The sequence below is a fragment of the Microcaecilia unicolor genome, chromosome 4, assembly GCF_901765095.1.
Source record: "Microcaecilia unicolor chromosome 4, aMicUni1.1, whole genome shotgun sequence".
NCBI classification, from domain to species: domain Eukaryota; kingdom Metazoa; phylum Chordata; class Amphibia; order Gymnophiona; family Siphonopidae; genus Microcaecilia; species Microcaecilia unicolor.
This window is the reverse complement of record NC_044034.1, coordinates 232,606,680-232,619,236: the sequence shown is the minus strand read 5'-3', so window position 1 is coordinate 232,619,236 and position 12,557 is coordinate 232,606,680. Positions and strand designations below refer to the sequence as shown.

The following is a 12,557-nucleotide window of genomic DNA, read 5'->3' as shown; positions in this document are numbered from 1 at the left end:
GTTCAAATCCCACTACTGCTCCTTGTGATCTTGCACAAGTCACTTAACCCTCCATTGTCTCAGGTACAAACTTAGATTGTGAGCCCTCCTGGGACAGAGAAATATCTAATGTACCTGAATGTAACTCAGCTTGAGCTACTACTGAAAAAGTGTGAGCAAAATCCAAATAAATATAATCTTAAAGTTTTTTTTATATTAATCTAATATCCCTAGTACCTTAACAAGCTAAATAATACAGTAATACTAAGATACACACAGTAGTCCAGCAGCAAGAGGGGTGCTACCTACTCTTTTGCACTGAGTGTCACTTGTATGATTATCTCAGTTGGCGAGAGGTTATATGTATGTACTCAGTGCAAAGAGCTCTTAGAGAACAAGTTTATTCTCTTGAGGCTAGAGTAGGGGAGGAGCTGAGGGAGACAGAGAGGAACGTAGAGGAGGCCTACAGGGACGTTGTAGAGAAGTTCCATTTCTATTCTGGCAGCCCCTGTGCTGCATTGTAGGGGGAGATCTCCAAGAAGGAGAGCATCACCATGATGAAGTAGGAAGTAATCTTGTAGCCAAGACATGTGTTATCAGGGTACAAATTATATCAAAATGATAAAGGGCATTTTCAAAAGAAACATCCAAGTTGCGATTTGTATGTCTCTGCAAAACGTTGAAATCCAGGGGCGGGGAAACCCGTATTTAAAAAAAAAATAAAAAAAGATGGATGTCCATCTTTCGTTTCGAAAATACCATCAGAGACGTCCAAATTTAAGGATTTGGACGTCTCTGATGGTATTTTCGAAACGAAAGATGGACATCCATCTTTTTTTATTTTTTTTTTAAATACGGGTTTCCCCGCCCCTGGATTTCAACGTTTTGCAGAGACATACAAATCGCAACTTGGATGTTTCTTTTGAAAATGCCCTTTATAATTTTGATATAATTTGGATCTGGACGTTTCTGACTTTCGGCGATTTTCAAAACCAAAGATGTCCATGTCAAAAAAGTCCAAATGCAAGCATTTGTAGTGAAATGGTCCCCCTGACATGCCAGGGCACCCTAGGGGGCACTGCAGTGGACTTCATAAATTGCTCCCAGGAACATAGTTCCCTTACCTTGTGTGCTGAGCCCCCCCAAACCCCCCTAAAACCCACTACCTGTCACGTTTACTAAACAGGAACTGGGTTTGTGAGCCCTTGGGCCACTGCCAAGGAGCAGCAGTGGCAGGCAAAACCACCCCACACCAGAAGCAAGGCAGAACAGATGTACCGGCAAATCCAGGCAAGGTCTCTAGGTAGTCAGCCAGCAAGCAGAAGACAGGTCCAGGCAACTGTTCAAAAGGCAGGCGGCAAGCAAAGCAAAGTCCAGGTCCAGGCAAAGATTCAATAGGCAGGCGGCAAACAAAGCAAAGTCCAGGTCCAGGCAAAAGTTCAAAAGGCAGGAAACCAGCAAAAACAGAATCAGGTCCAGACAAAGTCTCTCAGGCAGAAGTGCACCAGCACCCACATACCAGGGCCTAAGACGCAATGCAAAGTCAACTGGCTGCAGTCTCTAGGTGATTAATAAAGCCCATCCACACCTGAGGTGCAGCTGCAGCAAATCTGAGTAACTATGGAGTCTGTTCCCACAGGAGATATCTAAGGACCAAATATGGGCTTCCTTCCTGTCCTCGTTACTGCAAGATGGCTTCCTATGATATGATCTATCCAAGATGGCTGTACCCCTTGAGCTATCCAAGATGGCTACGACTCTTGAGCCATCCAAGATGGCTGCCGCCATTGATCTAACCCAGATGACGGCTGCCAGAGATAGGAAACCGAAACAGATCTTCCCAAAGACAGAACTACTCCAGAAAGGATAGGCAGAAGCCAGCTCAGAAGCTGACCCCCAGAAATCAGGGAGAGGCTGTGAGGGGTCACAACCACAGATGTGACACTACCCACAACTGTACACCACTACCATAGCCCTTACGGGTGAAGTGGGGCACCTATATATGGGTACAGTGGGTTTGTGGTGGGTTTTGGAGAGCTCGCTGTTTCCTCCACAAATGTAACAGGTAGGGGGGTATGGGCCTGGGTCCGCCTGTCTGAAGTGCACTGCAGTACCCACTAAAACTGCTCCAGGGACCTGCGTATGACATCTGAGGCTGGCACGAAATATTTTAAAATAATTTTTTTGAGGGTGGGAGGGGGTTAGTGACCACTGGGGGAGTAACGGGAGGTCACCCCCGATTCCGTCCGGTGGTCATCTGGTCATTTCGGGCACCTTTTTGTGCCTTATTCGTAATAAAAACACGTCCGGGTGAAAACATCCAAGTGTTTATCAGGGACGTCCTTGCTTTTTTTGATTATGGGTCAAAGACATCCAAGTGTTAGGCACGCCCAAGTCCCACCTTCACTATGCCTCCGACATGCCCCCTTGAAATGTGGATGTCCTTGCGACGGACTGTAGTTGGAGACGTCCAAAATCGGGTTTCGATTATACTGATTTGGACGTCTCTGTGAGAAGGACGTCCATCTTCTGTTTTATGTTGAAAGATGGACGTCCTTCTCTTTCAAAAATCAGCCTGAAAGTAGATCAAATTGGAGGGGGATTGCACTATATATTAAAGAGGGAATTGAGTCAAACAAAATAAATATTCTAGATGAAACAGTTAGTGTGGAATCCTTGTGGACAGAATTTCAATGTGGGAAGAGAAAGAATATATTAAGGAGGACAATCAATGGGAAATTGTGCTATCAGTGTACAAATTATATCACAATGATTGAGTGGATCAAATTGGAGTGGGGTTGCACTATATGTTCACTCAACGAATAGTTAAGCCCTGGAACTCATTGACAGAGGATGTAGTAACAGCGGTTAACATATCTTGGTTTAAAGAAGGTTTGAACATATTCCTGGAGGAAAAGTCCATAGTCTCCTATTGAGACAGACATGAGGAAGCAACTGCTTGCCCTGGGATTGGTAGCATGAAATGTTTCTGCTAATTGGGTTTCTACCAGGTACTTGTGACCTGGCTTGGCCACTGTTTGGAAAATAGGATACTGGGCTAGATGGACCATTAGTCTTATCCAGTATGGCTACTCTTATGAACTGAGTGAAATAAAATAAATATTCTACATGAAACAGATAGCAGTGTGGAATCCTTGTGGATAGAAATTCCATGTGTGAAGGGAAAGAATATACTGGCAGGGCTATACTACCGTCCAGCAGGACAGAACAAACAGACAGGTGAACAAATGTTTATAGAAATTAGGAAAGCTGGCAAATTGGGCAACATTATAATAATGAGTGATTTCAATTACCTCAATATTGACTGGATAAATGCTACATCAGGAATCACTAGGGAGGTAATATTTTTACATGTAACAAATGATTGTTTCTTGGAGCAAATAGTCCAAGAACAGACAAGAGGGGGAGCTATTTTAGATCTAGTCCTTAGTGGAATGCACAGCATGGTATGAGAGGTAATGGCGTTCAGTCTGCTGGGAAACAGTGATCATAACATGATCCAATTTGAGCTAATGTCTGGAGTGAAGTCACTAAAGAAACCTACTTTAGCACCATTTAATTTTCAAAGGGTGACTATGACAAAATGAGGAAAATGGTTACAAGGAAGTTGAAAGGGTTGACTGTAAAGGTTGAAGAGTTATGCTAGCCCTAGCTCTCAGTAAAATACAGGCCAATGGCCCAGGCTAAGAGCTAGGCCTCTTGAAATCCAAAAATCATCTCTGATACAAAATATATCTCACTGCAGCTCAAGCTGAAATGAGTTCCCAGAGAGCTAGGCTTGTAAGAATCAGAGATCACCTTTGACACAGTTATCTTCCACTGTAGCAAGTGCTGAACTGGCAAGGGAGGGGGGCATTTGCTTTGGGACTGGCACCTGTGAGAAGTCATGAGCAGATTGTTTTGGCTAATACAAGTTGATAGAGGGTTAGATGTACGTAGGACGAGCATACCCAAGGGGAGGGGGGAGCTGAAGAGAGTAAAATGACCTGTGAGATCATCTCACAGATGCGCTCTGAACATATCTTGTTTATAGTTAGAGCTTGAGAACTTGTGAAGTCATCCTTATCAACTGATAAGGGCCGAGAGCCCTGGTGAGAAAGACTGGGGTCCATTGGAACCAATGAAGCCAAAATGGTATATAAGGACCAGTCTGAGGGGTATTAAATTAGACAAGACGAGACAAGAGAAGAGAAAAGGCTGGAGACAGACGTGGCGGGAGATGCTGTTCTATCATATGACTGCCTGAACTGCTTGTACTATCTTTGGGTGAGATATCAATGTTAATAAACTATACTTCTTTATCTACTAAATACTGGGTTCCTTTCTAATTACAAGGGTCTATACTGCCTTGACTGAGTAACACTGTCATAAGCAGATACCAGGTTGGGGTAATTAAGGATCTAGAGGGGATATGCCGTTCCTTCCAGGCTAGTAGAAGGGCCATGCCTTCCGCTGCCCAGATAGAGATGGCAGACCTAGCAAATAAACAAGGTTAGGACTTTACATCAGGTGTGGATGTTGTTTAAAAATTCCATTGTGGAAGCCTAGTCCAGATGTATTCCACATATTATCAAAAGTGGAAAGAAGAGCAAATGATAGCCAGCATGGTTAAAAAGTGAAGTGAAAGGGGCTATTAGAGCCAAAAGAGCATCCTTCAAAGAATGGAAAAAGTATTTGAATGAAGGAAATAAGAAGCAACATAAGCAGTGTCAAGCTAGATGTGAAGCATTGATAAAGAAGGCTAAAAAAGAATATGAAGAAAAACGTTGAGTCAAAAACTCATAGTAACACCTTCTTCAGGTACATCAGAAGAAGAAAGACTGTGAGGGAATCCATGGGACCGTTAGATCATGAAGGAGCAAAAGGGGCACTCAGGGAGGACAAGGCCATAGTGGAGAGATTGAATGAATTCTTTGCTTCGATCTTTATGGAAGAAGATGTAAGAGATCTACCTCTACCGGAAACGGTTTTCAAGGGTGACAAGGCAGAGGAACTGAAAGAAATCTTGAGGAACCTGGAAGACATACTGAGCCAAATTGACAAGTTAAAGAGTGATAAATTACTTGGACTGGATGGCATACACCCCAGGGTACTGAAAGAACTCAAACATGAAATTGCTGATCTGTTAGTGATCTGTAACTTGTCGTTAAAATCATCTGTAGTACCTGGAAGGTGACCAATGTAATGGCAATTTTTAAAAAGGGTTCCAGGGTGATCCGGGAAATTACAGACCAGTAAGCCTGACTTCAGCGCTGGGGAAAAAAGTGGAAACTATTATAAAGAATAAAATTATAGAACACGTGTAGACAACATGGTTTAATGGGACAGAGTCAGCATGGGTTCAGCCAAGGGAAGTCTTGCCTCACCAATTTGCTTCATTTCTTTTGACAAAGTTCCTCATGAGAGACTCCTCATAAAATTAAAAACTCATGGGATAGAAGGCAAGATCATTCTGTGGATTAGAAATTGGTTATGGGACAGAAAAAAGAGGGTGTGGTTAAATGGCTATTTTTCTCAATGGAGGTGGGTGCATATTGGAATATTGCAGGGATCTGGTCTGGGACCAGTGCTAAGTAACATATTTATAAATGATCTGGAAAATGGAACGATGAGTAAGGTGATTAACTTTACAGATGATATAAAACTATTCAAAGTTGTGAAAACACATGTGGATTGTGAAAAATTGCAGGAAGACCTTAGGAAACTGGAAGATGGGGCATTCAAATGGTAGACAAAATTTAAGAAGAAATTGGGAAGAATAATCCGAATCATAGTTACCTGATGCTAGGGCCCATCTTAGCAGTCAGCACCCAAGAAAAGGATTTAGGTGCCATTCCAGCTTATTTTCGAAAGAGAAAGATGCCCATATTTCGACCCAAATTGGGAGATGGGCATCTTTCTCCTGTGTGCGACCAAATCGGTATAATCGAAAGCCGATTTTGGTCGTCTTCAACTGCACTCCGTTGCAGGAACGAACAAAGTTGACAGGGGCGTGCCGGAGGCGTGGTGAAGGCGGGACTGGGGCTTGGTTATCAGCCGAGGAGAGCTGGGCGTCTTTAGCTGATAATTGAAATAAGAAGGGCATTTTGGACGAGAATTTGGTCCGCTTTATTTGGACCCTTTTTTTTCAGGTCCAAGTCCCAAAAAAGTGCCCCAACTGGCCAGATGACCACCGGAGGGAATCAGGGATCACCTCCCCTGACTCCCCCCCCCAAAAAATCCCACTTTAAAAACTTTTTTTTCCAGCCTCTATGCCAGCCTCAAATGCCGTACCCACCTCCATGACAGCAGAATGTATTCTATCCTGTGACAGCCTTTCCCTGGTTCTGATGTGGCTCTTGGGTGAGTGTGACACCTTTTCTGTTATGCGCACTGCAGAGTCACATCAGCAATGCATTGTGGTGGGTGTAGGGTATTGGGCTCCGTGATTCCACTAGCTTGTGTTAAATGCTCAAGATGTTGGTAGTTGGTAGGCTCTACTCCCATGGTGCTTTCCCCCCTGCTTACTGGGTCAGAATGTGCCCTGTTTTATTTCTGGTAGTCTATGAGGTAGTGGCCATTTTTGTAACACAGTTTTAGATCCCTTTCATGTGTTAGCCACGTTACAGCACTTAGTTCTTCCCTTGAATGTTGCTGAAAGAGGGCATTGTACAGCATTCTGCCAGCTCTGACCTACTGCTCATCTCAGTACCAGGAAGACTCTTTGCCAGTGGGGCACAACCTCTGATCCGCAGTTAACTGTGAGTAAATGTGCTTATTCAAATAAAGGACTTTTTCAAAGAGATTAGTCTTCAGGTGTCAACTGGTGTGCCAAGGTTATACAGCAGCAACAAGTCCTAGAGGCCTGTGTGTATGCAGGTCCCTGGAGCACTTTTAGTGGGTACCGCAGTGCACTTCAGGCAGGCGGACCCAGGCCCATCCCCCCTACCTGTAATACTTGTGCTGGTAAATGGGAGGCCTCCAAAACCCACTGTACCCACATGTAGGTGCCCCATTCACCCCTAAGAGCTATGGTAGTGTTGTACATTTGTGGGTAGTGGGTTTTGGGGGAGGGGGGTTGGGGGCTCAGCACCCGTAAGGGAGCTATGCATGTGGGAGCGTTTTCTGAAGTCCACCGCACTGACCTCTAGGGTGTCCAGTTGGTGTCCTGGCATGTCAGGGGGGGCGAGTGTACTACGAATCCTGGCCCCTCCCATGACCAAATGGCATGGATTAGGACGTTTCTGAGCTAGGCGTTTTTATTTTCCATTATCGCTAAAACGACTAAATCCATGGCATTTTGGTCCGTACAAACCATATTTTCGAAACGAAAGATGGACGCCCATTTTTTCCGAAAATACGGTCTGTCCTACCCCTTCACGTACCAGTTCTCGGACATAGACACCCATGGAGATGGGTGTTTGCGTTCGATTATGCCCCTCATTGTAGACAATACGCAGGAATCTTCTGCCCAGCATGTGACAGTTGCCAAAAAAGTAAACAGGATGCTAGGAATTATTAGGAAAGGTATCCAAAAAATTCCAAGAATATTATAATGCCTCTGTATCACTTTATACTGCAACCTCACCTTGAGTATTGCATTTAATTCTGGTCGCCGTATCTCAAAAAAGATATAGCGGAATTAGAAAAGGTTCAAAGAAGAATGACCAAAATGATAAAGGGGATAGAACTCCTCTCCTATGAGGAAAGACAAAGAGGTTTGAACTCTTCAGCTTGGAAAGGAGATGGTTGAGTGGGGATAAGATTGAGGTCTATAAAATCCTGAATGGTGTTGAATGGGTAGAAGTGATCGATTTTTCATTCTTTCAAAAAGCATAAGCCCAGGGGACACTCAATGAAATTACATGGAAATACCTTTAAAACAAATAGGAGGAAATATGTTTTCACTCAAAGAATAGTTAAGCTCTGGAACTCACTGCTGGAGGATGTGGTAACAGCGGTTAGTGTATCTGGGTTTAAAAAGTTTGGACAAGTTACTAGTCCATAGTCTGTTATTGAGATGGCTATAGGGGAAGCCACTGCTTACCCTGGGATTGGTAGCATTGCATTTTACTACTAATTGGGCTTCTGTCAGGTATTTGTGACCTGGATTGGCCACTGTTGGAAGCAGGATACTGGGCTAGATGGACCATTAGTCTGCCCCAGTATGGCTATTCTTATGTTGTTATGTTCTTATTATATAAAATATCCAAATAGCTAATGATAAAACAAGGGTCAAGAGTGGAGGACAACTTTATCCCTATCAAAGGTTTTCTTTGGGATGCTAGTAACAGGAATTGAATCATGGAAATCAACATGCTACTGCTTTCATTCCACCAAGTACACCAACATTTATAATCAATGTGGGCACTTAGCGTAATAGTCAGGAAATCCACTCCTGGATGAAATTCAATCCGTATTTCACAGTTTTTGATCCAGTCAAATGGTATGTTATATCCTCTCGGGAGCGAATAAAATGTTTTCCAAATGTCAAACACTCCCGCACTAAAATGTGCCGAAATATGCTCCTTTCTTCAATAAATCATAGCGAGTCCAACTCTGTAGGGTTTCGTATAAACTTCCTCAGGAACTCAAATATGATTTAAACAAAATGAAACAAGAAAAAAAAGTGCCCTTACTTCGTTTCATCCGGAAGTGGATTTCCTGACTATTACGCTAAGTGCCCACATTGATTATATTGTTGTATGGTATAGAGCATATTTAAGCATACTTAAGATATCACCATAGTATATAGAAAAAGAGTTTAATTTTTTCATATACATAAATATTTTTCTTATATGTGCATGAGGTCAGAAGGAGCAAAAGATAGGATTGATTCAGACATTTTAAATATCAAATTAGGTTATTTATCACATTGTGAATATAGCACGGGTGTGCATTTAGTTCACATAAAAAACTGTGGAGAAGTTCCATGATCGAGAAGCTTGTTCACCCTTAGAGATGTAAATCACTTTGGTGTAGTCTCGCTTGGGTGAGTTTATACTCTGAGAACTCTCCACTACAAAACAAAAATTCTCTTGTAATTTTAAGAGTCTGATCAATCTTCTATCTATTTTGACTCCTCCTGATTATCCTCTGGATTTCTGATGGCTTGCAGTTAGGAAGCAATTAATCCATCTCAATACGTGTCCTCCAATCCCAAAGTATTCTAGGATGTTCAATAATATTTTATGGCTAACCATGTCGAACGTGCTGGACATACCGAATTGTAAAAGGAGAACACTGTTGCCAGCTGCAATTGTTTGTTTAAATTTGCTTAGGAGAGTGATTAATACTGTTTCAGTGCTGTGTTTGGATCGAAATCCTGATTGTGATTCATGTAGTATAGAAAATTTGGTTAAGTAGTTGGTAAGTTGTTTGGTTACCATACTTTCCATTAGTTTTAATACCAGAGGTAATTGGTAATATCATTTGATTTTTTCTTTAGATCTTTGGGCATTGGGGTAAGTAATATGTTTCCTTTATCCTTAGGGAAGAGTCCATGTTGTAGCATGAAATTTAAATAAGAAGTGAGGTCTGTTATGAAGAGTTGAGAGGCGGTTTTTATTAGGTTGTTGGGACATATATCCAGTTTGCAATGGGATTTGGCGAATCTTTTGATCGCTTTGGTGACGGTTTCGTCGGTCAGTAGGTCGAAGTATGTCCAGATTCGGTCAGCTGGATATTAATCGGTGGTTGGGTCCAAACAATTAATGAATTTTTCTTGGTCGGTGGTGTTAAGTGGTAGCATGTATCGTAGTTTTATAATTTTCTCATTGAAGTAAATTGCCAGGTCATCTGCTGATGGGGTGTCTGTGTTGATTGAGGTAACCGGAGAAGTGTCAAGTAGTATGTGCACGAGTTGGTATAGTTTATGTGTGTCTTTATAATCTGGTCCTATTTTGGATTTGTAGTATGACCTTTTGGTTTGTCTTATTGTATATTTGTATTTTCTTTGCATTTTATTTTGACTCAATTCCCTCTTTAACATATAGCGCAATCCCCCCTCTAATTTGATCCTCTCTATCATTGCGATATAATTTGTACCCTAACACAGTGTCCCACTGATTGCCCTCTTTCCACCAAGTCTCTGAGATGCTTGTTATACTTACCTTATCATTTAGTGCTATATATTCTAACTCTCCCATCTTATTTTTTAGGCTTCTAGCAGTTGTATACAGGCACTTCAAATTGTGTTTTTCCTTTGATCTACAAGATGCTTAGCAGTTGAAGGGGATAATGCGCATCCTTTATTCTGCTCTCTCATTAAGCATACCTGCCTTACTTTCAGCACTGTTGAAACTTCTGTACTAGGGTTCTCTAAATATCCTGTTTCAATAGTATCCTTCAAGGATACTCCACACTGAACCATGCACTCTGCTCTATCTCCTTTTAAAAAGTTAGTGCTTATTGCTTGGTGTTCAATTTTACTGCTGCTTCATGCTGCGCTGTTCCCTGCTTAGTTACCCTGAGCCGACGTTGGCCAGCGTTTCGCTGCTTCTTCAGGGTCTCAGGTACCTGAGACCCTGAAGAAGCAGCGAAACGTCGGCTCAGGGTAACTAAGCTGGGAACAGCGCAGCATGAAGCAGCAGTAATATTGAACACCAAGCAATAAGCTAAGTGTATTGCATTATACATTAAGTATGTTCTAGAAATTAACACGTTTTTTTCATAAAAATTCTTGATTTCAAAAAAACAATAAAATTTATTAGACAATTGCAGTCCATTAAGAATTTTTGTGGACGCCCATAAGGGGTTTTTGCCTATGATGACTAGTTGGTCTGTTCTAGCTCCGACAGATGAATATTTGATCTGGGAGCGCTTTGAGGTCTTGTTATTTTCAGTCAGATCCTTCTTCCATTTTCTGAAAGATTTTCTTTAAGCTCTAATAGCTTCCTTCACCTTACATTTAAACCATGTCGGCTGTTGTTTGGTCTTCCTTCCTCTTTTTTTAATATATGGAGCCGAGTGGATGGTAGTACACTCCTATCACTATCCTTTTCTCCTTTACACATGGAATTTCAATCCATAGGGATTCCAAGATCCCTATGTGTCCTGCAGAATTTTCAATCTATTTGATTCAAGGCCCTCCTTAACAAACAATGCTACCCCTCCACCAATTCGATCCACCCTATCACTACGATATAATTTGTACCTTGGTATGACAGTGTCTTCCAGTTTCTTATTAAGTCCTTATTTTTCCTAAGAACTTCTGCATAGCAAAATTTATTTTGTGCTCTACATTGCTGACGCAGCTCGTCAGTTGGGTTTTTATGCCATTTACATTCCAGATGGCATACCTGCTATTTTATCAATGATAAACTTGTATGATACCATCTATTTTTCAACAATGAAGTAAAAGTACCAATTTACTTTTCAACATCTCCTTGGTAATTAACTTCAAACTAGAAAACCATTCTTGAGTCCCCTTTCCTAGTTCCAAGCCATGAACCAATAGAATAAAAGAAGAAACAATATTAGGAATATCTTTGACAGCAAGACCCTGCTTAAGCTTTGTTGTCTGCACCACTAAGGGTTCCACTGTTTTACTTCCAAAACACTGACTATAACAGCTACAATAAATAAAATAGTGATCTGACCAACTGATATGATAAATACCAGCTAATGACCAGCAATCAACTGCTGAAGAAATAAAGACCAAATTCAACACATTACCTAATTAAACATTGAAACAGTAATCAATTGTTTAAAACCGAAATCAAACATTGAATCAGGCTGTTTCTTTTACTGTACCATTATGCAACAGGTTTTGCAAAGTTAGGCTGTTCTGGACTTACTTTGATTAGGCTACTCTCTTTTTAACCATACCTTCATTCATCCCTCGTATGACTTCATCAATGATTTGTGAATATTTTATTTAATATGTTTTACATGCTGTCTCTTTAAAAAACAAAAGAGCTTGCAAAGCTACATAGTAATTTATAATAAGACCAGAAATTAAGGAAATAGGGGCTAGATTTACTAAAAGGGGCTACTGCAGTGGTTCCCAAACCTGGTCCTGAAGGCAGCCCAGCCAGTCAGGTTTTCAGGATATCTACAATGAATATTCATGCGAGAGATTTGCATGCAGTGGAGGTAGTGCATCAAATCTCACTAATGAATACTCATTGTGGGTTTCCTGAAACCTGACTGGCTGGGATGCCTCCAGGACCAGGTTTGGGAACCACTGGGCTACTGCATTACAACATACGAACATGAATTTAATTTGCTTTATTTACTTCAGGTCCCATTGTATGTAATATACCTATTTACTAATGATTTGAGAATGGCATTAGTTTGTGCTAATTTACTAACTCTGATCCTAAATAATCTTTGTAGTTTATAATTGGAAATCAAAGAACGTAATAGCAAAGGATTTCTTAATAGAATTACATGAGACTTTTGAATGATTTATAAAGTTATTGTTATCATATTAGTGATCCATGTTTAATATTAAATATAAAATGTTGCACCTCACCTCCAAGACAAGCCCCTATGGCAAGTGCAAAAATCAGTGGCTTTATAGGCAAGTTAACATCCGTATCCTGACCTAAGCTGAGAATCACAGGAATCTGTCA

General features: G+C 41.3%; 1 protein-coding gene across 1 annotated transcript in view; it reads right to left on the bottom strand.

Moving 5' to 3' along the window:
- The window catches only part of OCA2 (OCA2 melanosomal transmembrane protein), a 229,932-nt gene that overhangs the window by 24,106 nt on the left and 193,269 nt on the right, over positions 1–12,557 (bottom strand). Inside the window, exon 22 of the mRNA XM_030201311.1 lies at positions 12,458–12,551. Within this exon, the coding sequence (XP_030057171.1) occupies positions 12,458–12,551 (94 nt within the window). The remainder of the gene's footprint in view (positions 1–12,457; positions 12,552–12,557) is intronic.